This window comes from Haemorhous mexicanus, chromosome 1 (genome assembly GCF_027477595.1).
Source record: "Haemorhous mexicanus isolate bHaeMex1 chromosome 1, bHaeMex1.pri, whole genome shotgun sequence".
Classification (NCBI taxonomy): domain Eukaryota; kingdom Metazoa; phylum Chordata; class Aves; order Passeriformes; family Fringillidae; genus Haemorhous; species Haemorhous mexicanus.
The window spans coordinates 79129632-79157415 of NC_082341.1; the positions used below are offsets into that span (position 1 = coordinate 79129632).

Sequence of the window (27784 nt, forward strand, 5' to 3'; positions counted from 1 at the left end):
TGCTAGGCAAAATGCCCAGAAGCCAAGGGAGCAAAGCAGGGAAGTTTAGTTTTGTGTCTAGGGTAGTGTCAGTGGCTGCTCTGGGAGCCAGATGTTTCAGATTCTCTGTAATAGTGTGTTCCAAATGGCTTTTGTGTCACTTTGTCATCGAGTTAATGTCAGAGAGGCATGCTTTGAAACAGGATCCAAGGCTGATCACACTGGTTTGCAGTGACAGGCAAACAAGCCGAATAATAATATCCTAGTTTCTGCTTTCTTTTCTGCTTTTTCATTTCATGATTTTTAGTCAAAATATATGTGTATCTTACCTTTGACAGGGTTGTATGCTGCTGTGCAAAATACCACCTGTTAGAAATTTATATCTTTGTGACTCATGGTGGAAATATTGTTATGTATCAAAAGAAAGAAAAGATTATGAAAGAAATTATGAAAGAAATTAAATAGTGTTACTTTGGGTTTCTCCAAATTATAGATTTTTTCAAGTTGTTTTTTATAAATGTCTGTGATTTTAAAAGCTTGAAAGTAATATTCTTATATAGCTTTCTGTTACTTTGGATTCTACATACTGCAACGAATATATATTTATTTTTATATTTCTTTGTAGATATTTCATTGATCATAACACAGAAGAAGATAGGTATTTCACCATTGATGCTAGTACTGGAACCATTAAGACTGCCAAGATCTTTGACAGAGAGGAGATTCCTTGGTACAACATCACAGTGGCTGCTTCTGAGATAGGTAAATAATTTATTTGGCACGTGGTATGAAAATTAAAATTAGAAAGGAAAATAATCACTCTCAGATTTTGAGAAAGACTGACTTAATATGTTATGTTCTTTATAGCACCAGTGGAGTTTTAGCTAATCCAGATAAAGGAGAGTTTTCTGTGTGTGTGTGAATACTCTAACTCCAGAGAACAATTAAACAGAATCACATGTGTATGTGAGTCCACCTGTGCAAATTTGCCAAATTTCTCTGCAACTTGCCCAGCAACATTTCTAAGCATTCAATTCCCTAAAATCCCCTAAAATCAACAGCTTGTCCCATTTGTGTTTCACAATTCATTTGTCTTAGGAGTTGACACTATTTAGTACTGTCTGAGAAATTGATTTTTCCTTCTTGTATTGACTATCAACTATTTTAGCGAATTGCATGCCAGTTGCATGGCCATGTTAATTTCTGTTTCACAGATGCCTAGTAGTTTCTGATTATGTTTCTGGCCTTTTAATAGGCAAGTTACCAAGACATAATACTTATGTGTGCATTTGAAAGTCCTCTAATTTGATGAATTTCCATTGCCTCAGATAAACCCTGCAGTGATCAAAAGCCATCTGGCTGAGGAGTCTGAGATTATATTTCTTCTTGAGTCAAGGAGAGTTTAAAGAACTTTTCAGTTTAACTATTTTATTGCAGGGTCTTTATTTTTCCATGGTCGAAGCCTTAAATTTAAAAAACTCAACAAGGCAAATGAAGAAAGAAAAAGTCCCATTCTGGATTGATAGATTCAATCCTCCTAAGCACTGTTCATCATACCATCTTTCAGTGGCAGTGATTTTGATCAAAACTGTGAAATGCTTTTATGTATATTCTTTTTTTTTCTTTTTTTTTTTTTTTTTTCAGTGATTAAATGCAAGTTTTCAAGTTTTACTTCTAACAGGTTCCACTGACATTATTGAGCCTGGTCTGCTTTCATCTGTTTCATCTCTTGGTTAAAATTTAATCTGTCCTGCCACTACAGCACTAGCACACTCTACAAAATAAACAGCATGAATGTATTTCATAAAGACAACAAATTGTTTCCTATTATTGTACCTACATTCACAAATAAATTGAGATTTTGAGCTAAGTACTTTCCTAAAGTAAATCATAGGATCTAGAATTTTATTATTAGCTCCTTGAAAAAGTAAACACTAACACTCCTGTGTGCTTGACAGTGTTGACATATATAGAATGTCATTTTGGTTCATCATAAAACTGAATTCAGCATGAAATAAAATATAATTAAAGCCTAATCATAAACAGGGGCATACTGTTAATTTAAAAAAAAGAAAAGATTTAAAACTGGGACACTGAAAAAAAATGTATTAATGAGTCCTTTTTTGGAAACCATTGAAATATAATTATTTATAGAAAGAAATCTCAAAAGCATAAAATTTAAACATAACTTTCTCCACATTATTTTTTTCACCTAATCAAAAGAGTGCTGGTGCATGTATCATGTTGAGAATAGTATGAAGAAGGAGGATTATGTTTATAACTAAAACAGAATGGAATAAATTATAAGAACTAAGAACTATACTATTGTTCTTTCCTTTTTTTGTTTTTTTTTTTTTTTTTTTTTTTTTGTTTTTTTTTTAGTTTTAGCTGCTCTGCTTAAAAGTCTTTGTTTCAGGTGCAATTTGCTATAGGAAAACATGAATCTGATTTTTTGTCCCTTGCACCACTTTTGTTACTGTTAAAGCTGGCGTTGAAAAAATAAGTAAATCTATAGCATCAGTTGGAGAAACAATTCATTTATGAAAAAAGGAAGATATAGTAGTGAGGAAGAGATGAATAACAGACAGACTGACAGGTAGCCTAAGTGGCAGACAGCCTTTCCTTGTGTCTACTTCTTCAATAATTTTATTTTTTGCAGTTATTTGGAAATTATGACACTCTTCTTTTCCAAATCCATTGTGAACTTAATATTGAATTTATGGTGGAGCAAGGAGCACATGTCGTGTATGGCCAAAGCTCTTCCTCTAAGTGCTTTCTATCCCATATCTAGTCTTATGGGTTTTGCCTTTAAGTTCAAGCACAAGGTATTGCAAAACTAAGACTAAAGCTGAAATATCAGTCAAAAGCTATGAAAATAGTGTTATTTAGCTGTGGGGGTAGTATTCGTCAAATTTATCTGACACAGCAGAAGGCACTTGTGGTTTCTGACACCATTTGCTTGTCCAAGAACACAGCAGAACCTGCAAGGCCTATAAAGATTGTATTCCTTCAACGACAAGAGATGCTCTGTGGATATAAAGTGTTGGTTGTAGTTAGTTTCTTGAAGGGTTTTCTTCTCTTCACTTTGTGCTATATTTCACTGATAGAATTCAGTTTCCACCTATCATCCTTTTGGCCACTGTTTGAAACTGGTTTATTTTAGGTAAATGAAATTTAGAATTGACATTGTATTTCTACCCCCAAATGTGTGATATCTTCATGCTTCAACCTTATTCTTTCTCAACTTTTCATAAGATATTTACTTTCACTTTTCACCTCTGTATGTGATATATACTGTCTGCATTGGTCTAATGTCCTCTCTGAAATCTGAGGAAGTCCTACCACTTTTCTCGGTGGGAGTAATGGTAATATAATAATCCACAGGCTTTTTTCTGTTTGTGCTCTTACTTCTTAAAGCACACCATTATTATAAAAATAAATTGGCAATCCTTCTCTTTCTTTAACATGCATTGTTCTAAAACAACAGCATTTTCATGTCCAGGAGCATTTATTTTGATTGTTTCAGCACTGGTGCTTCCTGAAACCTCTTTGTAGTATTAGGAAATAAGATGATAAAGTAATACAATAGTTTATGTTGAAGGATCTAGAGACTAAATCTGAGGCTGGGGGAAGGAGCAGTCATACTAACAGTAGTACTAATACTTTAAAATAGAGATTCACATAGAATTATTGCCATTTAATTGACTTAGAATTCCTTGAAAAAAACTACAAAAGTCTATTTGAAAGAGGGAGAGGATATAATTTGCTTGATTCTAGTAAAGGTTTTTAAACAAGTCTTTGACAAGAGTAATGAGAATAGAAAAGTACAGAGCAAAAGCACAATGTTTTATAACATGTGAAAGACTGATTTAGAGGAAAAAAATACAGTCATAGCATAGTAATACCAAGAATACAGTCGGTCTCTCTGGAAGTGGGAAAAAAAGCTGAGCTATTTTAAGGACTAGCATAGAATCTGTCAATTAGAATCCATTATAATGATAGCACTCAATGATAGGAAGTGAAGTGATTCAAATTCCAAAATTACCTCCCTAGCTAGTAAGAATTAAAGAAGATTGAGAGACATTCATGTAAGAACAAGACACACAGAAGAATGGGCTAGATAACTGAAGGGTGAAGATGATGGGAAACTGTCTGGAAGGGCAGGTTCAAAGGGCTGTAACCAGCAGCCCAGACAGCAGGTAGAGTCCAATCACTAGGAAGTACTCCCAGTGGCTTATGCAGGATACAACAGTCTTTTAATTAATGATGTGATATGTGGAACAGAGTGCTTTCTCAACCACTGTCACTCTCTTTGCAAATGACACAAAACTGGAATAATGGCTGGTACATCAGACTGTCATGTTGACAACCAGAAAGTTCTCAATAGGCTAGAGAAATGGCTGAACAGGAAATGAAGAGGGGTTTATTAACATGAAGAGAGATTTAATAACAGGAAATGCAAAGTCGAGCACTTGGAGAGGAATAATCTTATGCACCAGTTCACATGCAGGGCCAACTTGCAGGTGAGCAGCTTTTGAAAGGAGGATATAGTAGAGATCCTGGTGGATGAAAGCTGGGCATGAGCCAGTGATGTGCTCATGGCAAAGAAGGTCAACGTCCTCCTGCACTGGGTGAGAAAACCTGCTGTAGGCAGGCTGAGGGAGGTGATCCTTCCCTTCTATACAGCCCTGGTGAGGTCACACGAGGAATGCTCCCAGATCTGGGCTCCTCAGTACAAAAAAGACACGGACACACTGGACTAAGTCCAGTGCAGAGCATGAAACCATGATGACTGGAATATCTTTCATACGAGGAGAGGCTATAAAAGCTCAGCTTGTTGAGCTCAGCTTGTAGAGGACTTTCATATGAGGAGAGGCTGACATGGAGATGTGAAAGCTCAGAAGGAGCTTGTCAATGTATTTAAATAACTGTTAAGGGGAGTCTAAGAGGTGACTAAAGATGATCAACATCAGGAAAGATTCAACTGAGTAGTATATGGTAAAATGACAGGAGGCAATGTGCATAAATTGAAGCACAGAAAAGTTCCATTTAAACCAAATAAAACATATGGTTTTACAATAAGATTGATCAAAAATTGGAGCAGGTCACAATGAGAGGTTGTGGATTCTCTGTTTTGGAGGCATTCAGAACCCAACTGAATATGGCCCAGAGCAATGTACACTCCAGATCCAGCTTTGAGCAAACGAGTTGGACTTGCAGATCTATGGAGGCACCTTCAAAATTAATGATTCTGTGATTTTTTGATACTGGGAACTGTGTTTTTAACATGGAGAAGAAAATAAAAGAAGGAAACAGAGCAAACCAGCTTCTTGGTACTTTTTTCAGGTGATGTTAACATCAAAAGGTTATCGGAGTTCATAAGATACTGACATTTAGATGGATAATAACTGTGCTTCTCATTAGAAATGGGATTTTTAAAAGCAAGATAAGTGTTTAGATTTTGAAGATTTTTAAAGGTACCTTTTAACTGGGAATTTGTCATGTATTTCTCCTATGCAGCTGGTTATTATATCAGTGTCTAGAATGGATTTCTGGATTTATTAGATCATCAGCAGTTTGGGGATCGAGTTGTGACGCTCCTGATTGTCTCCAAAATGCTCCGCAGTGGCTGAAAATGGAAAATCAGACCATTTTCCACTATTTGCTTAAAGGACCAGCTTGAATGCAATGGGTGCAAAAACTTGTGATTGAAGGGACAATAAAGAATTCCTAATTTGTAAAGCTGTGGAGAGGCTGTATAGAAGAGGAGAACTGAAATAATGATGTGTCATGCCAGGTTCTGTCAGATCCCCTAGACTTGATGAAATCCAATCAAGAGTCAGCAAAAAATTACCACCTTAAAGGAACCTGTATTTATAGAGCTTTGACACCGCAATGGATTAAAAAACAAAATACTGAAGAGACATCATTATGCAGTCGATTTTACAGAAAAAACCACGATAAATCTCCAAGGTGTTAAAAAAATCAGATATTGGAAAAAAAACCCAACCAAGAAAATACATTTGTCTTTTGTCTATACATCTTCTGTATTTACTTTGCCATGGGTATTCCTTATGATCTTCAGGGGAAAAAATGCCAAGGTGTTGAGTTAGGGCAGTACTTTATTGACAAACTCTGCAATACCCCTTCTTCTGTGGAAAGGATACCAGGAAAAAGTAATTGCAAAAAACTACTCAAATAAATAATTTTTAAACGCATTTAAATAGAATTTAAATATGTAAAAAAGTTGGGTAACTCACCAGAAGAAAAGCTTGGAACAGTCATTTTACAAGACTTAGAGTAAAAAACATTAAAGTGTTATTTCTAATTGTAACATAAGTAGGTTATTTTTTTAATAAGTCTTGGTAAAAACATTACAGAAACATAAAGTTACATAATTCAGAGGAAGACAGGATCCACAGAGACACCTAATAATATGCAACAGTGAAATATAAACCCCCTTGAGTTGCTAAATAATGAAAGTCCTATAATTACAACAAATAAACAGACAAAGTGCATAGTTAGAGGGAGGTGTGGTTATATCTGTTCCTTAGAATCACAGGGATATTGCTACCCATGTTACCATCATTAAACAGCAAGGCTATGAGAAGAATTGAAAGTTCTTTTTCACATTTTATATTTGCAGAAAAGAAATCACTAAGATTTAAGGCTGTCATATGGAGAAGGATAACTGAAGCTAGAGGGGAGATAAAAAGTATACATTGTAGTTCTGTTAATACTATTATGAGGCAAGATGATTTATTTTACAAAAAGTGAAATCAAAAGACAAAAATACACAACTGTTTTTTGTTTGTTTTGAAACACATGAAAGAAACATATGCATTGCCTGAAGGAAATAATTCTTTGGAGAAATACCTTCCTGGCATACAACACTAAAAAAAAAAAAGAACAAGAATTTATGTAAATTTATTTTCTCATTTTTAGTTTTTCCACATAACCAAGAATGACTCTAATAGCTTGTGTCAAAAAATCAGCTTTTAGAAAATGTTTCCTTCGCAATATCTTTAAGAAAATAATCTAAATCAGAACAAAATGCTATTGCAGTTTTATAAACTCCTAACCATTTGTATCTGGTAGACAGCAGGATGATTGTTTAATAACAGTGAGTCGCTAGATTCCTCCCTCCGTTTTAATTTGAAATGAAGTTTTTCTTGCAATAAATAGAAAATGTCCTCGTAGTGATTTTTGGTGTCAGTTTTTTTTTTTTTTTTTCAAAACTGATAATTTTTGTAGCAGTAGAGAATGGACTTAAAGAATTAAATTCACTTTTTTTTTTTTTTTTACTTTTATTAGAGGGAAATACTGTGTTTTGTGTTGTTTTTTAATATATATGACTATCTCTATAGGTACAATACAGAAACAGAAATAAATTTTATACCATAAACCCTTACTTCACCAAGGCAAAAAAAAAATCACATTCATTCTTTATCTTTGACCTAACCTTCATTCTGCCTTCTAGTTTAGTTTCAGAATGAGTTTTGGTATTGGTAACATTTTTTTTTTTCCCCAGAAAGTAGAATCGTCCACAAAAGTATTTCCCTAAATTTGAAAGAGGTTAAAGTAGATTTTTAAAACAAAACTACAGGGTTTTGAGACTGTATTGGTCATGGTGTAGTGACAATGACCAATTGTCACTACACCAGTTGTCACTACTATCTGCTACTTTTTTACTGGTGAGAGCTGGACACAGTACTGGTACCTGGTCCAAACTTACCAATGATGCACAGTTTACTCTCAAGCTTGGCAAGCTGCCTACTAATGCATCACAGCAATATGAACTTATACCATCATAAAATCATCAAGGGTGGAAAAGACTTCTAGGATCATTGGATCCAACAATTTGGCCAGGAGAAAAGGCCGCTTGGGGAAAATGCTATTGCTCTCTACCACTGCCTGAGAGGAGGTTCCAGCAAGGTGGGGGTTGACTGCTTCTACCAAGTAACAAGTGAGAGGACAAGAGAAATGGTAAATTGTACCAGAGAAGATTCCATCTTGATATTAGGAAAAGTTTTTTTCATTGACAGAGTGGCCAGGCACTGGAACAAGCTGCCCAGAGAAGCAGTTGAATAACAGTTTCTGGGAGTTTTCAAAAATCATGTGGTTGTAGCAGCATCTGCTGTTCTTTTGAATGTGCTTACCAGTGCAATACAGAAAGCCTACAAAAAAGCTATTTAAAAAAAATCTAACAGTTGTTGAAAAGCAATTAGTTCTTCAGCCTGCTCAAGGAATTATGCTTGTTCCCTGTTTATATTTGCTTAGTCATTGGCTTCTAGGCATGCTGGATTTTCTTCTCCTGTTTCTTTGGGAAAAGCAACGATGAAGATATTCCTGCATTATCATCTGAAAGTTGGGTGGGGCAAGGCTCTTCTTAGCTACCAAGGTGGGGCTCTAGAGAAGGGATAGAATTTGGAATCATATGGCATTTACTTCCCTTTTGAAACTTTGTGACAGAAATGTCAAAATGGACATTTCTGGCCACAGAACCAGTATGCTGTGCGGTGCCCTGTTCTAATCAGGCAACACCAACATAGTTTGTGAGAATTTTGTTTGAATTACAGCAATAGAAGGTTTCCAGTTTGAAAACTCCAAATGTTTTTGGTCTACTGCAGTGCTATGATTATTACTATTGCTTCTGTCGTTGCTGCTGCTATCACTACTACTGTGATACAAGAGAAGTGAGCAGTGCCTTTAGCTTTATATTTATCAGCAAAAAGTTAAAATTTGCTACAAGAAAAAAAAGAAAAGCATTTGCTATCCATCTTCAGGTTGCATTATTTAGAAGTACCCACTTCCTTAAAATGAAGACTGGAACATTAAACTTATTCTTAGATTCTCCATAATTTTCTCCTTGCCAGAAAATTTAGTTAATCACATATGCATCATCCTGAATTAAACCCAGTATTTTGTTGATATTGCCACTGTCGCTTGCATGTTAGACATTTTTCCATCACTTAGGCTTTTTTCTGGCAATATATTTTATCCTTCCTAGATCTATGTTTATTCTTCTAATGCGTTAAAACTAATCTTTATTAGTGGAATGTGATGAGACTTTTGTACTTCTCTTTAAGAAGTAATGGTATAGAAAGCTAGCTGAATTTCCTAAGTATTGGTTTGCATTGTAAGGTCTTGAAAAGATGTCAAATGGGCTTATATAGTAAACACTATGAACCAGTCTACAGTTAGCTAACTTACCAAAAAAAAAAAGAATTAAAAACCAAGAAAACAAAACAATAAAAAAGCATATAAACAAACCCACAAAAGATTGTTGATGTCAGGACTTCTATTCTGAAAGTAATTCATGTAGAATTTTTTAATGAAATCTATGGGAATTTTGTTAGTGTGAAAAGAAACTCTCAGACATCAGTAACTGCATTAAAAGTCTTTCTTCCTAAATAGGGATTTAAAAGCCCACAGAAACTAATAGAAGAGAAGATTCAAGGCTTCAAAAGGCTTTGGCTGTTAATTGGGTCTTCTATATATTTAGAGTGGACTTGCAAATGGAAGCTCTGAATATCAGGATCTGGATAATGAAATTAATTTACTTTACAGATGTTTAGTATTCTGGAAGAAGAACTATTTATTCTGGGAAAAGTCTTGGGCATAAGAAAGTAAGTCCCTAGCATAGGTGAATCAGAGCAGTGTTTCTGCTTCAGTTGCCCCTTAAAACAGAGAGCATTCATTTCGAAAAATATACTCTTGAGGCATAATGCTAATAGGATACAGAATATTTTGTGATGCACAGGCCTGAAATGTATGTCAGCAATGATTATCTTAAAACTGGAAATCTGCCATACTGCTGCAAGAAATTTGTCTTATTAAGAAAAATGTACTATTAAAAGTGCCAGTTATTAGATTGGTTTGGAGATTGCAGGTGAATTTTATTCTTGAAAAAGACTGGAGTATGTGTTGATTCTCAAAATCAAAATTTAAAAAAGAAAAAGAAAATAAATGTATTTCCTTCAATTCCTTCTCATTCTCTTCCCCCATTATAAATTGTTCTGTTGCCTTGCATGCAAATTTAGGTTGTATTCACACTGTTCAAGAATGTTTTGATAAGTGGTGTTACTACTGCACCATTAGCATTTTGTAGTGAGTATCCTTTCAGTATGGAAATTTGCCTGCAAATGTCAGTGATTCCATGAGGTACTGGCTTCCAGAGAGTTCCTAATATTACCTTGTGCATAAAGAGCTCTTTCAAACTGATGAGGTATTTATAAATTCTTCCTACTGTAAAACAGCTGCAAAAGAAATAAAGGTAAACTTTCGGATTCTCCATAAAATATCTCTGCAAAACTACTGCAAATCTAACTGACTGAGTAAGATTGCTCTGGGTAGTAGTGACAGGCATACAAGAGGACACATTCAAGGTGGGGCAAAGAGGTCTGCAGCACTGTACTAAAGCAAAAGTATTTAACTCTTTTTGTCATGCGCTGGACTAAAAACTTTGATTATTTTCTTCCCCAGTAACTATATGCCCGGCCTACAGAGCAGTCTGTTATCTGTGGTACCCACTACTCTGTGCTCTCTCTGCTTTCTTCTGCATCCTCTTGGATGTTTTATGCCCTCTGATATCTTTGAAGATGGCCTTGCTTTGAGCTGGAAATTGGACCAGTCACTTCCAGTCCCTTTCAACTAAGATTTTTCAGTGATCCTATGATCATCTGATAATCACAACTTCTGCTGCCTTCTTGCTAAGACTCTTCCAGGTTTTCTGTAGTATTAAAATGTTCAAATTCTTATTTATAGTTTATGAATCTTGTAAAAAATTAATTTATTAATCTTTAACCCTTCACAGCAATCTCTGCTTTCCAGCTCCTTATTAAGCTTTATGTACTCTCTGTGTGTATTGTGTCCTTCCTTTCATGTATACCACTTTCTTGTTCACATATCTCACAAAATATGTTCAAGAACCTCCCAACAAAGCCTCAAAACAGAAGTTTCTTTGAGCCATAGATATAATATTCTGTAATTGTAATTGCAGGATTTTTTAAATTTCGTTGTCTGATTGGATTAACAGAGGACGTTGCCTAAATAAGTTGTAAGCTACATTTAAGTGAGCAGTAAGAAATGTTAAATCTATACTGCCTGTGCTGTTCTGCACAACCTTTTGACCTACCTCCAGGAAAGGAACAAACATTTTTTTGTATTGCTACTCATACTGCAAATGTTCTCCTGGAGAGAAGATTGCTTCCTTCAGAAAAACAGCAAAGATAGATAAATGTCTCCCTTCTTCCAAAAACTTAGTGGACAGCCAAGTGTACTTCTTCCCTCACTTATATATCCTTAGCATTTAAACTTCCCTCAAATTTTTCTACTAAAGGTGTTTTTTAGATGGCAATAGACAGCCTCATTCTTGCATAAAAACAGTGGACATAGTCCAGTTTGTCTCTTAGTTCACCTCTTGCAAAGATTTTGATAGATTTGGGGTAAAGCTGAAAAAAATAGTAGAGGAAAAATTCAGCATGATAATGGCATTTGCAAGCCTATAAATGTCTTCTGAGCATGTTCTTCTAACTTCTAATGTTAATGGTAATTGGGAATAGCATTCCTGTTAGTTAAGTCTTCTGTTGACTTTTTTATCTTTCTATTAAGTTTCAAAAGCAATAAAGTAATTGCGTGAACATACACGTGTTAGTTAAAAAGAGAATGTGAAAAATCTGAGGGAACTTCTAAGACCTAGATCCTTTGGCTAGTATACCATGTGAGAAAAGGAAAAGAGAAATCTCTCCATTTGTCAAAAAAACTTCAACATTGTCAAATATTTCTTCACTTGCAGCCTACATCACTGGTGGTTTTAAAGCCAAGTATGTGTCTAGTCAATGCTTTCCGGTATTCTGAGCAGAGCTCATTAAAGGTGTGATAAATATTAGGCACTTTATGAATGACCATTTTTAACAGAAACATGGCAAGGATTAACTAAGATCAAAATAACCATGGTGAATGAAGTTTCACCAATGAATGAAGCTTGGACTACTAATGTTTCTCGGGTTTTATTTGTTTTTTTTTCCTTCTCATGAACACATATATGAACTTTTAAAATGTCAATCTATAATACTCCATTCTTCCATTTTATTCCATTTGAAAGATTGACTTTACTGTCTTCTACTGATAGGGGCATTTAGCTGGTGAATGTAAGATGAAGTTTGTCATCTAACTGATTGATACTTCTACGGATTCCAGAAGGCATGTATTAGATAATCATAAAAAGTTTAAATACATAATTCTTTCAACAAAATAAAATCCCCTTAGTACTCAGGAGTAAGAACAAGGGTATTACAGACTGAAAGAAATTGTAGGGGTGTTTTGTTTTTTCCCATTTTCACATGGAAAGTGTATTCTTGTTGAAAGGATTCTATTTATTGTGCTTTTTTGAGGGTGTAATCTTTCTGAGGGTGAGCTGTCATGAAAGTACAGATAATAGCCTCAGGCACTGGTACTTAAATATTGTTTTCTTGGTGAAAAAAACAGGCTCACTTCTGCTAAATTTTCTTTCTTTTCTTTTGCTTAAGCCACACTTACTAACAACTGGGTAAAATGCCATAGTAACTTGTGAGAAACCAAAACTCAGTCTTGGGGAAAGTTTATATATGTATATGTGGGGTTTTTTTTAATTATATTTGCATTTTACTTTCTAAAGCCTTTGAGGAACTGTGAAAAAGAAAAATGTTTTAATATTTTTTGCACTAGATTTAATTCAACCCTGTGATGACAGTTTAACATTCATTACCAAGAAATTGACCATTTTTTATCATACAGTGTGACAGTATAAGTCCAGCAGCTTCCTCCCACTTCATTTTCAGAGTAGCTTATATTTGATTTAAGTGACTTAAGACTCATGCCATACTTCCCACTCATTTTAATTGCTATTTTTTCAAAACAGGTAATGAAGAACAGCAAACATGTTATTATGTTGTTACCTAAATTTCTGTAGCTACATCCCCAGGTTTATCTAGTTTTTGTGTTAAGAAACCACTTTTAAATCGAGGATGACATGCAATAATGAGTATTTTAAAAGGCTTAATACCATCCTGTGTGTTTTGCAGACAATCCTGAGCTAGTGAGCCATGTTCCAGTTGGTGTTAGAATCCTGGATGTCAATGACAATCCTCCTGAGCTTGCCAGAGATTATGATGTAGTCGTCTGTGAAAATACAAAGCCTGGTCAGGTAACTCTCACAGCTATATTTCTTCCAGAGATAAAGAACAATTGCTTTGTTAATGTCACATATGTCAGAAGTGTGAAACATGTCATAACTTTTTCTGATTTCACTTTAGCATCTTGATTGAAATTTTAATTGTATGAGGCAAAAGGGAGAAAATTTTGGCATTTGTTCAATATCTCTTGTTGCTGAAAAAAAAAAAAATACTCAAGCTATCTTCTGTAAAGACAGGTTAAACTTTAATCCTGTCAGATAAGGGATAGAATTTGACAAGCCACTATCCTGAACAAAGTGAATACAGCAGATTTAAAGTCTCTCATCCAAGTGCCACACAGTAGCAATGTTTCAAACGCAGCTCACTGAAGTGGCTGGGGAGCATGGCTCCCATCCTCACTCTTTGCTTCTTGGTTGCCCTTGCCTATAAAGGATTGTTACACAAAAGACATTGAATGGGTTTCTCACAACGATGAGGATGGGAAGGGCCAGAACTGCAGCTGAATAGCTGAATCATACTCCAGCCACTGCTCCTCTGATTGATGCACGCCATTGCAACCCAGGATTTGACAGTTTTGAAAGTGCTTTTCCTTTTCTGCATAGCCTGAGTTTTACACACAGCACTGTGCTTGTTCTGCATTATTCCACAGGTTGTGTGTTTCAACTATGATCTCATATCTTTCCTCAGGAATATATTGCTAGTAATAACATTATTTTCATCAAATCCTTAAAAAGAGTGTACACAAATGCATAGTGACATATTTCTGGTTTTAAAGCTGAGACTATAGAAATGCTATACATCATCTGACTGCAGCCTGATCAAAGCTATCTTCACTCCACCAGAAGCCAAAAATTGGCACCTAAAACACAATATAAGAAAAGAACAAGTGTGTATGATACTTACCACAATTTCTTCCCTGGTATCAGATCATTTGCAGGTCATTTCCTGATCTAAATGTGGTTTGTGTATTTTTTAATAATCCTTTAATAACCATCTCATATGATGGTAAATCCTTTCCTTCAAGAAAAGATAAATTTTTGGTATCTGCCACCTCATGCACCTAGAATTTTGGAGTTTAATTGCATGCTTCAATGAGACATAACTTTTTTTTTTTTTAATATTTCCATACTGTCTTCATTCAATATTTACCACTTCTCTTGGGAAAGAAAGAGGGAGTGCAGTTGATCTCTCTTTATTATTGCTGTGACATGCATAAATCTCTAGCACGTTGTCCCTTAGCTGTCTCTTGTCCAGACTGACTCAGTCCTACTTAACTGGGGCAATTGGTGTTAAAGCCCTTCCAGACTTTTGATCATAAATCTTTTCCTCCTTTAAACTTTCTCCAATTCCTCTCTACTCACCTTGAGATAGAATCAAGATTCAAGTTGCGGGTATGCAGTGGTTTAAAATTCTTATAATATTTCATTCTTCATAGTATATGATAACCTCTGCTTTGATCTTTAGTACTTTGATAGCAATTTCTAAGAATGACTTTGCTTTTTAACCAGTAGTAAGCATGGAATGCACAAAACTATGCCTGCCATAACACCAATATCTTTAAAGGTAGCAGTCAGACCAGAGATCACCATCATATGTGTGAAGACTTCATGTCTATGTATAATGAATTTTCTCTGTCTTTGTACTACCTGGCTACTGAGTATTGCAAGGTCTGTTGTCAGCGCTTTTCTTCTTTGAACAATTCAATATCATGAGTAGATTTGGTGGGCTGATAATCATGCTCTTTATAAAAATACGTTTATTATTGATCACTGATCAACAAGTGGCCCAGTATAAGCAGGAAATCACTGTGGCTTTCTCTCCTTGTGTAATACACAATTTACAGAAGAGATCCTATTTCCTGTCTTTAGAGCAATTATGTGTGCAAGAACCTTCCCTCTTATCTAATGATTGCCTAGTGTTCTTCAGTGCTCTTACTGAGACACTGGAAAACCCAAGTAGGTCTGTCTGTCATTTGAATATGTCTTATTAAATGCTTATTAAATTAAAAATAATGTTCTGAGAACCTCAAATAAATGCAAATATAGAATAATTAGAACTCGTAAAAAAACTAATGTAGGAAAAAATATCTCTTTTAAGCATTAGTTGCAACTGATTCAACTTCTCCTGATATTTTAAAAATATATTTTTGAACAATTAATGTTAAACTCATAACCAAAAATAAGGTAAATCATGCAAATCTGAAGCTATCTCAGAAATGTTCTTTGCTGGGGCAGCTGGGGGTGTTAGTGCTGGTAAGTAGCTAATGTATTGTAGCAAAGTTTTAATTCTCCAATAGTAGTTTCTCAAATGATAATTTATGGGCAAGATCGTAAAGGGATACAATAGCCCTTGCTCACTGTTTGAGCCAGCCTTGTACTTTTCCCTGAGCTATTGTTGCATATTGGAACGACTCCTGACCTCGGCCACACTGCAGTTTAACACCTGAGATCAGTGCTGCTATGAGGGACCCTACAAGCTGTAGTATAGTACCAAAGGCTGGACCATCTTGATGTTGCGTTCTTCAGCTAACAGTGCTCCTTTACATATGCGTAATTAAATATTTTTTATTTGCATTTCACAACAAGGTTTCAGAAAAATTGTAACTCTAAACAGAAGCCAAAACAAAACACAAAAGTAAGTGTCTTGCTCAGATGCCACAATCTAGTCTAAGAAAAAAAAAAAAACAAAAATAAGATGATGTTCAACAAATATTAGGAAGAGGCAAATAGACTGATTGTAGAAAAAGACAAGTGTTCCATATGCTATAAAGTGTTCTGAGCTGGGTGGTTCTAAATCAGTGAAAAGTCAGTATAACTTTGAGTTATCAATCATCCTGTGAGAATGTTTCATAAGATTTATGCCTAAATAACAAATCTGGTACTGCTGGGGACATCTGCTTGACTTGGGCTTCCATGTTGTACTGTTCCTGTAAGATTCACTATTACATGTTCCTGTAAGATTCACTATTTCTTTCCTCAGCACATCTATTTTGAAATTTTCTTGTATGAGATAAACTAACCTCTAGATAGTCATTGAAAGACTCTTTTGTGTTTGCTTGCTTATTTTCAGAAGAACTTTTTATGGAGTGAATTTACAGTATAATCTAATCTCAGAGCCTGTCTCCTGCTTTTTTCCTCCACTGCTCTATTTTTTGGAAAAAAAAAAATAAAGCTTTTTTAATGCTAAAGCCTTAAGTCTGAATGACCAAACCTAAGTCATATCAAAAAGAAAATATTTATGAGAAGACAATCATTTCCAGGCTGAAGTGACAGCTTTAGTCACTTAGTAATCATATAGTTGAGAAGATAGACTAAGTATCTGCAACAGATTCCAAGTGAAGCTTGGTTGATATTATATATTAAAGTAGACAAAGTAGCTGTGATTTGATCTTAGATGACACTCAGACTTGGAGAATACTGACTTCTTGACATATACTGATTTTGTGAATGACTGTGAAATTTAGCCAATGTAGGAAAATGATATTTTGCCATCTTCTAAAAAGGAAATCAATGTTAGTTGGCAAGGAAAGCCTCTGCTATGTGCTTGTCTTGTGTATATTTGCTTGCTTATTGATTCAATCCTAAAATGATTCTGAGTGGAATTTAACACCTGCTCTCTGTCTTCTTCAATTAGTCCTCTTCAGTTCTTGAAATTCTCATCATGTCTTGCCTTTAAAAAAAATCATGACCCTTCAGTTTCATCCTATCAGTGTTGTCAGCTGGGCTTTACTGAAGCTGAGATTATGTCTTTTATTTTAATCAGGCTTGGCATGGTACTTGTTAAGGTCTGTTAATAGGCTATTAAGTAACTGGTCAATTAATTAGAAATGGGTTAATAGTACATTTGGGTGTCAAGATAATGTGTACTTTTGTTTCTCACTGATGAATGAATGCCTTGGAAACATTTTCTGAAAATGTGTGAACTTCTTGTTTAAAAACAGGTCTCTAAAAATGTTTTGACCTATACTAGTAAACAAAAAATATTTATTTTCAATGAGAAAAAGCATAACTTTTATACCATGTGGTGATGGTAACTTTATACCATGTGGATACTTTTTACATACTTTCATGAATTCAGGGAATACTTGAATTTACATGTGTGAAATCAGGGAATATAGACAGTATATTTTGAATTATAAAGTTAGTCTTAAAACCACATAATTTTTGCACAAGTCATGTGTCACTGAGTCCTTGATCAAAGGTATTTTTGTTGCAGAATGGCATGGTCTTGAAGCAGCATTCTGTAAAATGTCACTGAATGTTTTATGTAGCATAGGGCAACAGGATGAAAATTAATCCACCATGCTGTCAAATAAAAGCTGAAGCTGCATGGAAAATTGACTTATATTTTACTGAGAAACAACACTGGAGATTTACAAAAAATATTTAATAAAATAATATGTTTTTCTTATGGTCTTGCCTGAAGTTTTTACAGATGTGTATGGCATTTAATTACATTTCTAGTATTTGAATAATAACAGAAATAAATTATTTTGCACATCGTGTTCCGTCACCTCTATTTTTGTCACGCTGTGCCAAATATAATTTCAACATTATGAACTATATATATATATAGCTAAGAAAGTCCTATCTCTCTGGTTTTACATGGTAGTTTCACTAACAGTTGTGCCACCTTTGCAAAATTCAGTAGTGAAAAATTAGCTTTTGCCAACAAAGAGTATTGCCATGACTTAGGTAAAAGTCATATGCATGATTATAGATATTTCAGATTTTTTTCAGATTGATCTTACTCTACTCCACTTCAGCAAAGAGTATTATGACAAACTAGTAAAATATTATTGGCAACCATCCTAAGTGCTGTTAATTGTCTCAGATGGGTATAGTCAATGCAATGTACTTTATTCTATATAGCAAATGGAATAAGCACTATACCCTATTGAGTTGTCATGGTTTAACCCCAGCTGAAAACTCATCCCCACACAGCCACTCGCTCACTCCCCCACCAGTGGGATGGGGAACAGAATCAGGAAAGTGAAAGTGAGAGAGCTTGTGGGTTGAGATAAAGACAGAGTAATGGATGTAGCCAAAGCTGCACATGCAAACAAAGAAAAGCAAGGAAATCACCACTTCCCATGGGCAGGCAGGTGTTCAGCCATCTCTGGAAAAGCAGAGCAACATCATGTGTAGCAAGGCTGACTTTGGATGACAAACAACATCACTCCAAATGTCCCCTCCTTCCTTCTTCTTCCCTCAGCTTTATAAGTCAGCATGACATCACATGGTATGGAAAATCCATTTGTTCCGTTGGAGCCAACTTTCCTGGCTGTGCCCCCTCACAACTTTTCCTGCAACCCCACTCCCATGCTGGTGAGGCAGTACAAGACAGCAAAGACTTTGACGCTGTGCAAGCCCTGCTGTGCAAGCCCTGCAATGACAGAAACATCTCTGTGTTATCAACACTTTTTCCTGCACAAATTAAAACCACAACCTGATACCAGCTACTGTGAAGAAAATTGACTCTGCCCCAGCCCAACCCAGAACACAGTTTAAAAAATAAAAAAATAAATTTCTTTTGCTTCTCTTATGTGAATGGAGGTAGAGATCTCTGTGGTGTCTTTCAGTTTTAAAACAGACCAAGCCACTGGAGTCTGTGCTGTGCATGTTTCAGGTTCAGTCCAGACAGACTATAGCTGAACACTGAACAGAAAAATTCTTATGAAAAGAGAACTTTCCCTCCCCACTTTTATGTTTCCCTCAGGATATCTATGAGCTCTGTGCAGCAGTCTGTGTGGGCTTCACTGCCTATATCACAGGAACAACTTTTATTGGATTCCACTTTAGTACTTGAGTTTCAAGACCCAGCATGAAAATGAAAGCAGAGGTAGAAATACTGTTTGGTCCCACATTCCAAGAGCTTAGATCAATTTTACTTGAAAGTAAATTTAAAAAACCACCAGGGCTTTTGAAGGCAAAGGTCCTACCTTTCAAAAATACCTCTCTCGGTCATGGTTCTGGCTACATCCAGTTCTGTTGCTTTTGGGCAAACTAAACTAAAGCCAGGAGTGGCTTCTGTTCTTCCTGTTCTGTTCTCTTACAATTAAAAACTGATTCTTAACAGGAAATTTTTAGCAGAGACATGGTTTGCAGAAATGCTTTAGTTAATTATTTTTCTTTACCAATATCGAAGAACATTCAATTATTGGGACAGCAGGCAGATGACACTTCACACAGACCATCCCGGTTCAGCCTGTATTTTGGCTCCATAAAAACAGACATTTAGCTAAAACTGTAATTCAGGAAGTCAGCAGTATACAATGCAGATGGTGATAATCTCTACACCAGGTCCTGACCATATCAAAACATCAGAATTTATAGATCCTTTAGATGCTTCTACCTGGCTCTGAAGTGTGATTCCTAAAATATTTCCTGCTAGAGAAGTCGAGTTAATGACCCAGTCATTTCATCTGTTGAATTCAGCAGCAGTCAAGTAGAAAATTAAAATAAGGTAAACTTGAGCATCCTGCTAAAGTCAGGCACTATATGGGTCAAGTTCAAATTTCAACACATTCACTGTTAATTTTTATTTCAGGTAATTCAGACTATCACTGCTACTGACAAAGATAACTCTGCGAATGGTGCAAGATTCCATTTTTCTCTTGATGAAGGGCTTTCTTTGAACCCCAACTTTACTCTAAGGAACAATGAAGGTAAATCAAATACATAAATCTCAAAGAAATGGGCTTCTGTTTTGTCTGGGCTGTCTCAAATGAACACAACAATTTCCATGCATTTCCTGACAGAAACGGAATACTGTAATATGTCATCACTGAGCTGTTAGATATCAAGGAGATGTGTACACAATATATTGGAAACTATGAATAATAATATATTGCATTTTGTATTTATATTCTACTTTTCTATATTTATGCTTCATACTTTCAGGAATTTATTTGAAAAATGGATTAATGAAAAGTATGTAAATTTTTTCTACTTTTAGGTAAATAGCACTGATTGAATACTGTCAAGGTTATTGCCGATTATTGCTTAAAGGAGAAACAAAATTAAGGGGCATAAAAATTGGAATTCATACTTACTTTTACAGATATGACATCAAGAGCAGATCCTTCTGTGGTTCCTGGATTGTAGTCCATCTCTTCATACCATTCCTAAGAAATTGTTCCTAAACATTGCAATCAGAAATTCGTAGCAGGTAGTCCCAGACAGAAAACAGCCCTCAGAGTCTCCCAAAAAAGTATTTCTGAACATTTCTTGAGTGAAAAACTGTGTAACCACCAAAACCCAAATCTAAATCAGCTTTGCTCTTGATCAAATATTATCTTGTGGTCTCCACTTTGCAACCTGATGAAAATAAGAGTAAACTTTAAATGTTTGTCTTAATTTTCCTCCTGAGATTTTGTGTATGTGTATTGTGGGGCTTTCTTTGCACACCTATGTGAAAGTGTATGGGATTTGCTTTGTTTTACAGTCGTGTATTTCTAGTACTCCTGTGGAATACATTCTGAGATCTTACAGATCACTAATGCTCTGTAATGCATTAGCTCCATCATAGTTACATTTGGTACATACAGTGATATTGAAACAATTCTTTACAGACTTTTTTATCTGTTTGTAAAATCAGTCAGGGAAGGAGATTGCATATTCTTCCTAAATAATTTGTTCCAATGTTTAATTATATTTACAGAAGAAAAAGAATCATGCTGTTTATTTGGAATATATAAATTGATTTCATATTCAAGTTCTAAAAGAGATATATATATATCAATATTAATAAATATCATAAATATTAAAGGGCTAAATAATATATTAAAACTTATCCCTAAGTGAGACACCAGCATTTTCCCAGATTAATATATCAATCCCACTCAGATTGTGATGGAACATTATAGAAAAAGCCAGACTGCTGTTCCTCAAATGAAGGAGGGGTACATTTCTCATCTACTTCGATTTAGAAACAGATTTTCTGTTGCATTCTATTATAGGAAATAACAGAAAGAAGGTGGGCAGGAAGGGCTTTTCTTATGTCTGTAACAAGTTTGCACTTTTGAAAACTCCTGTTTTCAAGCATCAGGCATTGAAAATAATCAGTGTGCTCTGAACAGAAGACAGCTGCTCTGGATTTCCAAATTGTATAAAGGCTGGTATTTTGGGAGGGTTTTATTTGTTTGTTTATTATGTTTTTTAAAGAAAAAAAACTACAAAACTTGCCTTAAGAGGTTTTTTTATAATGTTTTTTAGAATGATAAAACCCAAATTCTTAATTTCACATAGAAAATGGTAGTTAATAGTAGCTGTATCTGTCTCTACAAAACTATATTTCTCCTGCAGTCGCCTTCTAATTCAATCATCCTCTCCTTTTGTTTCTTCAGGAAAAGGGTTCCATTTCATAAAAATATCATAATAGACATTTTTTCCCCTTTGTTTTCATAATCCAAAACAACAGTTTTGTTCTTGGACCCTGAATACACTTTTGCATGAATGCACCCTTCTTCATTTATTATCAGTATACTCCACAGCAGTGCACTAGATCTTAAAATATTTATGCTTATATCTATACACTTGGACTGAAATCTAGGACTTGTACAAGCATAAGATTTTGTAGTTTGTTCCTATCTACCTGTATAGACTGCAGCAATATACAATCCCAGCGTGGGTATGATTCAGCTCAATAATCTTCTATAGCTTCAGCAAACTTAATAGGTATTAAAGCTTCAGTGCCTCTAATTGATCATTTGACCAGTTCAACTTTTACCTGTTGGGCCTGAACTTGCGCATTTTCTAAATGAAAATCTCCACAATGTCCAATCTCTATTTGTGGAATATTCACCCTCATAATGCAGAGCTTAAAACCCTCAGGGAAATATAGGTCAGGACAGAGTCACAGGGCTATACAAAATATAGCATCCAAAAAAATTAAGAGTTCCTTGGATCCACTTCTGTTCCCTATTTGTGCTACAATCTTCATTTGAAAGAAAAAAAAAAAGAAAATACAGAATATGATAAGTTTTCTCTACTGTATTCTTAAGGTACATGAGATTCTTTGTTGCTTCTTAAGTTTTATTGCATACTTTACTGTTCAGAGAGAGTAAAATCTTACAAGTATGAACAAGAGGACAGACAATAAAATGATGCAGTATCTATACTCATGTAAGCAAGGCAGAACAAGAGTTGGAATAGATTTTCTTTGTTATACTAAGAAATTGCATTAAGTTGTAATAATTTTCTGCAGCCTTAGAGAGCAAACCCAGAGAAGCCTTTCTTTTTTGTTTGAGAATTGTACTTATGAAGTTCTTTTAATGAAAACAGGTTTGTTTACAATTTAATTTGCCTACAAAATTGTTACAATTTCTTTTAAAACCTGAGAAGCCAAGTACTTTTCCTGCTGTTTTTTTATATTGTAAATCAGAATCTACATAACTCATTTAATTCTTGTCTGTGTTCTCCTCACTTTCTTTTTTAGGATATTGTCATAGATAATTTTGTAATCCTTTTTCTAATATTACAAACTTATACTTTTTGCATAATAAGAAATATCTACTTTTACATATCCCATTAAAAACTTCCCATAACTGTATGGGGCTAAAACCACCTTCTGTTTGGAAATCAGAATAAGGAAAACAGAAGTTCTTTCCAATAGATCCATTTCTATGAATTCTAGAATTGTATTTTTTTTCTTATCCTAAAAATAATAATATTTTTCCAGATGCCTAAGGAACTGTGGATATATTTGCCTTTTTTTTTTTGTTTGATGGAAAATGCATCTGAATGTGTCATTATTATCATATTTCCAAGCATTAATATATGGAGTCACTTCTCTTTCAGAACTTATATAATATTTTTCAAGAGATAAAAAAATGTTGACCCCTCAGAGAACAGTTCACTCAGAGCATTTAAGAAATTTCTGCACTGTAAAGCACTACTTTGCTGGTGCTATTTTTTAATCACGAGATATGCAGCTTTCCGTGGATGCTCAGTGGTACTGTAAATTTCCTAAACAAGAAGGGTTTATGCAGATAAAGCATTCACCCAACACTGCCAGTGAGATCTGTGCATTCTCTTACTTCAATAAGTTGAGATTGCTGACTTCTGATAGGAGACTAAGTTTAGCTTACTTTCAATGAAGAACACCTCCCTAGACAATGCTTAGCATTTGTTTTCCTCTTCTTTTATTTCTTCAGGACAAAGGTTTCATATCACAAAAGCATTTGCAATTTATTTTTCCCCTCTGCCCACTTATCTCAAAGATCTGGCCCTTTGATTATTGCCCAGTGATGGAGAATTTTCTGGAATTGGAAAAAAGGTATGCCATTTTTTCTGATACTATAATTCTGGAGATTCCATTTTCTTAATTTTATGTCAGAAGATCCATTAACACCCACAGAAGTGGAGATGTGTTTTTCTGTAAAATTTAGAGCATGATGAGTTCAATGGCATCTGTATAAAATAAAGTTTTTAATGTATTCATCCACCCATGCCTGTGATATATATTAACCTCTTTCCCTGTGTCACAAATCAAAAAACAGTAAAAAAAAAAAAAAAGATCCATTTTACTCATCATTGCTGTTATTTAGAAAGAGAACAGCCTCCAGAGAGTAATTGATCCCATCCCAGTGTGAATTTCTTACAGAATCTTCTCTTTATCACTCTGCCCTTCTTATTTCCTACCATATTGGACAATGTGTCTGTGAATTAACTTCAGAGTCTTGCAAGTTGCAAATGAGTGTGCCAGATATCAGACCATGACTTAGTTGTTCTAGATCACCCAAAGTGGCTTTTAAAATTATTGGATTGAAGCCCCCACTTTGCAAACCCATCACAAGAGGAAGACGCCCTCATAGTTCCAGCTTTCAATTATATCACAGAGTCGTGCTTGTTCTGGTTATGTGATACTGTGAATTACTGCTGACCTTCTGTAAAATATCATCCTGAAAAGAAGACAAGTTGAAACTGGAGAGAAATGATATCTGAGAAAGTGCAAAGTTAGCATCACACATGGTGACTGTAAGTACAGTCCACAAGTACTGTTACTGTAAATGGATTGAATGTCTGAGTATTATCACAGAAACAACATATGGAAGTTAAAAAGAAATTCTACCATGATTATATTAGAACACCACGAGCAGCTACTGTAGAGGGAAGACATTTTCCCTCTTCAGGCCTCTGAACATCTTTGAAATTTTTTTTATTTAAAAAAATTTAGCTCTAAGATTTATCATAAAGTTATTTTAGTGCATAGTGTAGAGTTTCTGCATTTCTTTTCTGGACTGCAACTTGTTGGTGATTCAAAAACCAAATATAAGCAAATAACTATATTTCAGGCAAAAAATGAGTTCTTTGTTACTTTTCGTTTTTGCTACCCACTGAACTAGAAACTTATAATAGCTTCTTGCCCATTGGCAATGGCTTTGAAGACAGCAAAAGAGAAAAAATATTTACAAGAGTTATCAATAAAGAAATGAAACAGAAATGCCTATCATGTAGTTCACATAAACAAATTACCAGCTCCAACTTTAGAAATGTAAGAAATGCAAATCATTCCAATATATCTTGTTTGGTTTTAATTAGTTTATGACTTCTTAGAAAATTTATAGTAGTTGTACTGCTGACACAAGCAGAACTGAAAATTGAAACCTGCCTTAAGATATAAATAGGATTTTACTTTTTTTTTTTCCTTTTACCTCCATTTCTCTTGTCTCTGCTTTTAATGTGTAACGTGTCAAAGGAATTCTCAAATTGTGAATAATAAATGAGCATCCTCCAATGCGCTCCAGCCGTCAGCTTCCATGGCCTTACCATTGTATCTCTGTTTCCTTGGTTTTCCTATGCCCTCATTTCCTTATTTAGCTTAGAAGCTCAATGTAAAAAGGCAGAGATGATGGAAAAAAGACTGTGATAACAGCCTTGTATACAGTGTGCAGCCTGGATTAGTAAACCATGACATCTTCAGAGTGTGAAGAGTTGCTGTGTTAGAGCCATCCAGCATTTCCCATGGATAATCTCAAACTCGCTTAGGATAAAGCTTAACTTCTAGCTGGCATATTTGCAAAGAGCAGCCCAAACAGGAGTAAGTTTAGGTCATTTGAAAGTTTAGATCATTAAATGGAGCAAAGTATAACACAAGGTAGCAGAAAAATATTTTTCTTTATGGGGGTGTTGTTAATTTTCCTTAGCAGTCAGTCCTGTAATCTCCAGTGAGTCCTGGTTCTTATCACACTCCTCAGGGGTGAAGTTCACCATTTAAATCTATTGATATAAAAAAGTCTTTCCTTCCAGGTCCAGAAGAATGAGATCTGTAGTACTCCTCATCCTATTGCTATTATGCTCTTGCCTTCCCTGACTATTTGCTGTATCTTTTTTCAGATACCAAAGAAATTTCTCACTGCATAACCCCCTGGCTCCCTTTCAAGCTCCTGCTGTTGATATAACTTTTTTCCCCTTTTCAATAAACTCTTTTCTAGGTCATCAGTGTCAGACTCTATACTTGGCTTCCTATAGCTTTTACAGATGGAGAGATTTTTTTCTTCTGTGCAAAGCTCTTTAAAGTTACTGTCTTTCTAGCTCTTCTCTCAACACATTCCTATAATGGTTTCTGACAAGGAACAAAAGCAATTAAAATTTGGAAGCTCAGAACACCAGAATGCTGGATGGTTTTCAGGACACAGTCAATATTTCAGTTTCAATATTGCAGTTTGGCTGCAATAAACTTTTTTTTTCTCCATTCATTTTGCTGGCAAATTTTTGCATGTGATTGTCCTCAAGAATGGAGCTCTGACTAGAGAACCAGAGATGTAATTTCTGAGTTATGGCAATACGATTGACTTTGATAATATTCTGCTATGCTTGATTCTCAGTGACCTTTGGAAAATCAGACAAGATTTCCTTTTTTGAAAAAATGTTAGATATCTTCTTTGTAAAATGTTCTAAGAAATTTAATGAGAAAAAAATAGTATGTGACAGTTCAGATACTTTCCAGTATTTTACTTATATGTAAACATAATGCACTAAGTTACCATATTTAAATCTGTGATAGAGAAATAATGAGAAATAACACCTCTGATGAAATTGGGAACAGACAATTTCCAAGCCTGTGTCTCAAAGATCATAGTTTTTATTTGTGTTAAAATTTGTGACATTTCATCAAAGGAAAAACTTTACACGGTTTCTTTGAGAATGTTTATCACTGGGTATGTTATTACAGAAACTTCTGGGTATGTCATGTAACATCTGTTTCTACAGAAGTCTACTTACTATCTGAGAGACTACAAAAAATAAAAATTCATCATGGCAATTCTTTGAAATTAAAAATTTTGAACTGGTTCCCTTTTTCCTTAATTGTGGCTTATACCGATATTTCATTGGATCTTATATTTATTTGTATAATGCTAATAGTAGAAGAAAAACAATTTAATATTGAATGAAAAAATCCAACACTGAAAGAAAAAAAGTCTTTTTTAAAAAAAATTTGTATTTATTCTTTACAGTATAAAAATAACAATTCTTTGTTTGACAAGGCCTTCCTCCCAGAGAAGTGAGGTTTAATTATAGCTTTTTTCACATTTTTTCACTGTAGCATTGAATTGCATAATTTTCCCATTTCTTCATTTTTTTTCTTTTCTTTTCTTTTTTCTCTTAGCTTTAATATCTTTTTCCTCACAATTTTCCTCCCATCTGTCCACATTTACCCTTGTAGCATACATTCTCACATCTCAATGTTCTTTCCTTTACATCTCTGCCAATAGTCTCTGTGCTAAAATTACTGCAAGATCCCTGATCAGGAGTCCTCAGTTTTTCTTCATTATGCTCAGTCTCTGATGCTTTTGCTGTCAGCGATCATTTTCATCACTGCTACTGGAGCTGTGCACTGGATCATTCACTCTTTTTAAAATTTAAGTCACAGGCAGCAAGCACAGCACTCAGCCATGCACCTCCTCTTGACTGTGTAGAACCCAACGGACCCCAGACCTCATTATCAGAGGGTTTTTCTCTTTTGAATTTACAAAATAATGTGAAAGTTGCATTGCAGCTCAACAGCATACTGTTATCATATTGGAAAAGGAATTTACATGCCACAGTGTGTCATGGTGCCTGCATGAGGCTATTTGGGAATGCTTAAGGATCTGCAGACTGTTGGAATAATGTTGAGGCAGGAAAAAAACCCAGTGCACTCTTGTCCATATTGCCTGAGAAGGGTTGTTGGTGTATCTTAATAACAGTGACTGTTCTTGGGTGTTATGTGAGAGTTCTAGTTGGCCAAGAAAAAAACAAAATGCAAAATATTTTGGGGGCAGGATATATATGTAACAAATAACTTTGCAAAGTATGTTATATTATGGACATTTTATAGTCTTCCACAACATTATGTTCTTATGTTCTGTCACAATTTTTCAGATTAAATAATTACTTCATCACCTCATTCTGATTTCAGTAAGGTTCTGTAACTTTAATTAATATAGTATAACAGTTTATACACACATACACACACACACACACACATATATATATATAACAGTATATATAACAGTATATATAACAGTATAATAAGTGAGTGGTGTCAAAACATAATGTAAACAAGTAGAAGCTGGACTCCAAGACCTACAGCAAATAAGTAAATAAATACCTTATATTGCACCCACTCCAAGTGAAAAGAACACT

The 27784-nt window shown here is 34.8% G+C and overlaps 1 protein-coding gene across 2 annotated transcripts in view; it reads left to right on the forward strand.

Annotated features, from left to right (window-relative positions):
* The window catches only part of CDH18 (cadherin 18), a 157730-nt gene that overhangs the window by 126058 nt on the left and 3888 nt on the right, over positions 1 to 27784 (forward strand). For both annotated transcript variants that reach the window (XM_059851799.1, XM_059851890.1), the window contains exons 7-9: positions 605 to 741; positions 13044 to 13165; positions 19704 to 19821. In XM_059851799.1, coding sequence (XP_059707782.1) covers positions 605 to 741; positions 13044 to 13165; positions 19704 to 19821 — 377 coding nt within the window. The remainder of the gene's footprint in view (positions 1 to 604; positions 742 to 13043; positions 13166 to 19703; positions 19822 to 27784) is intronic.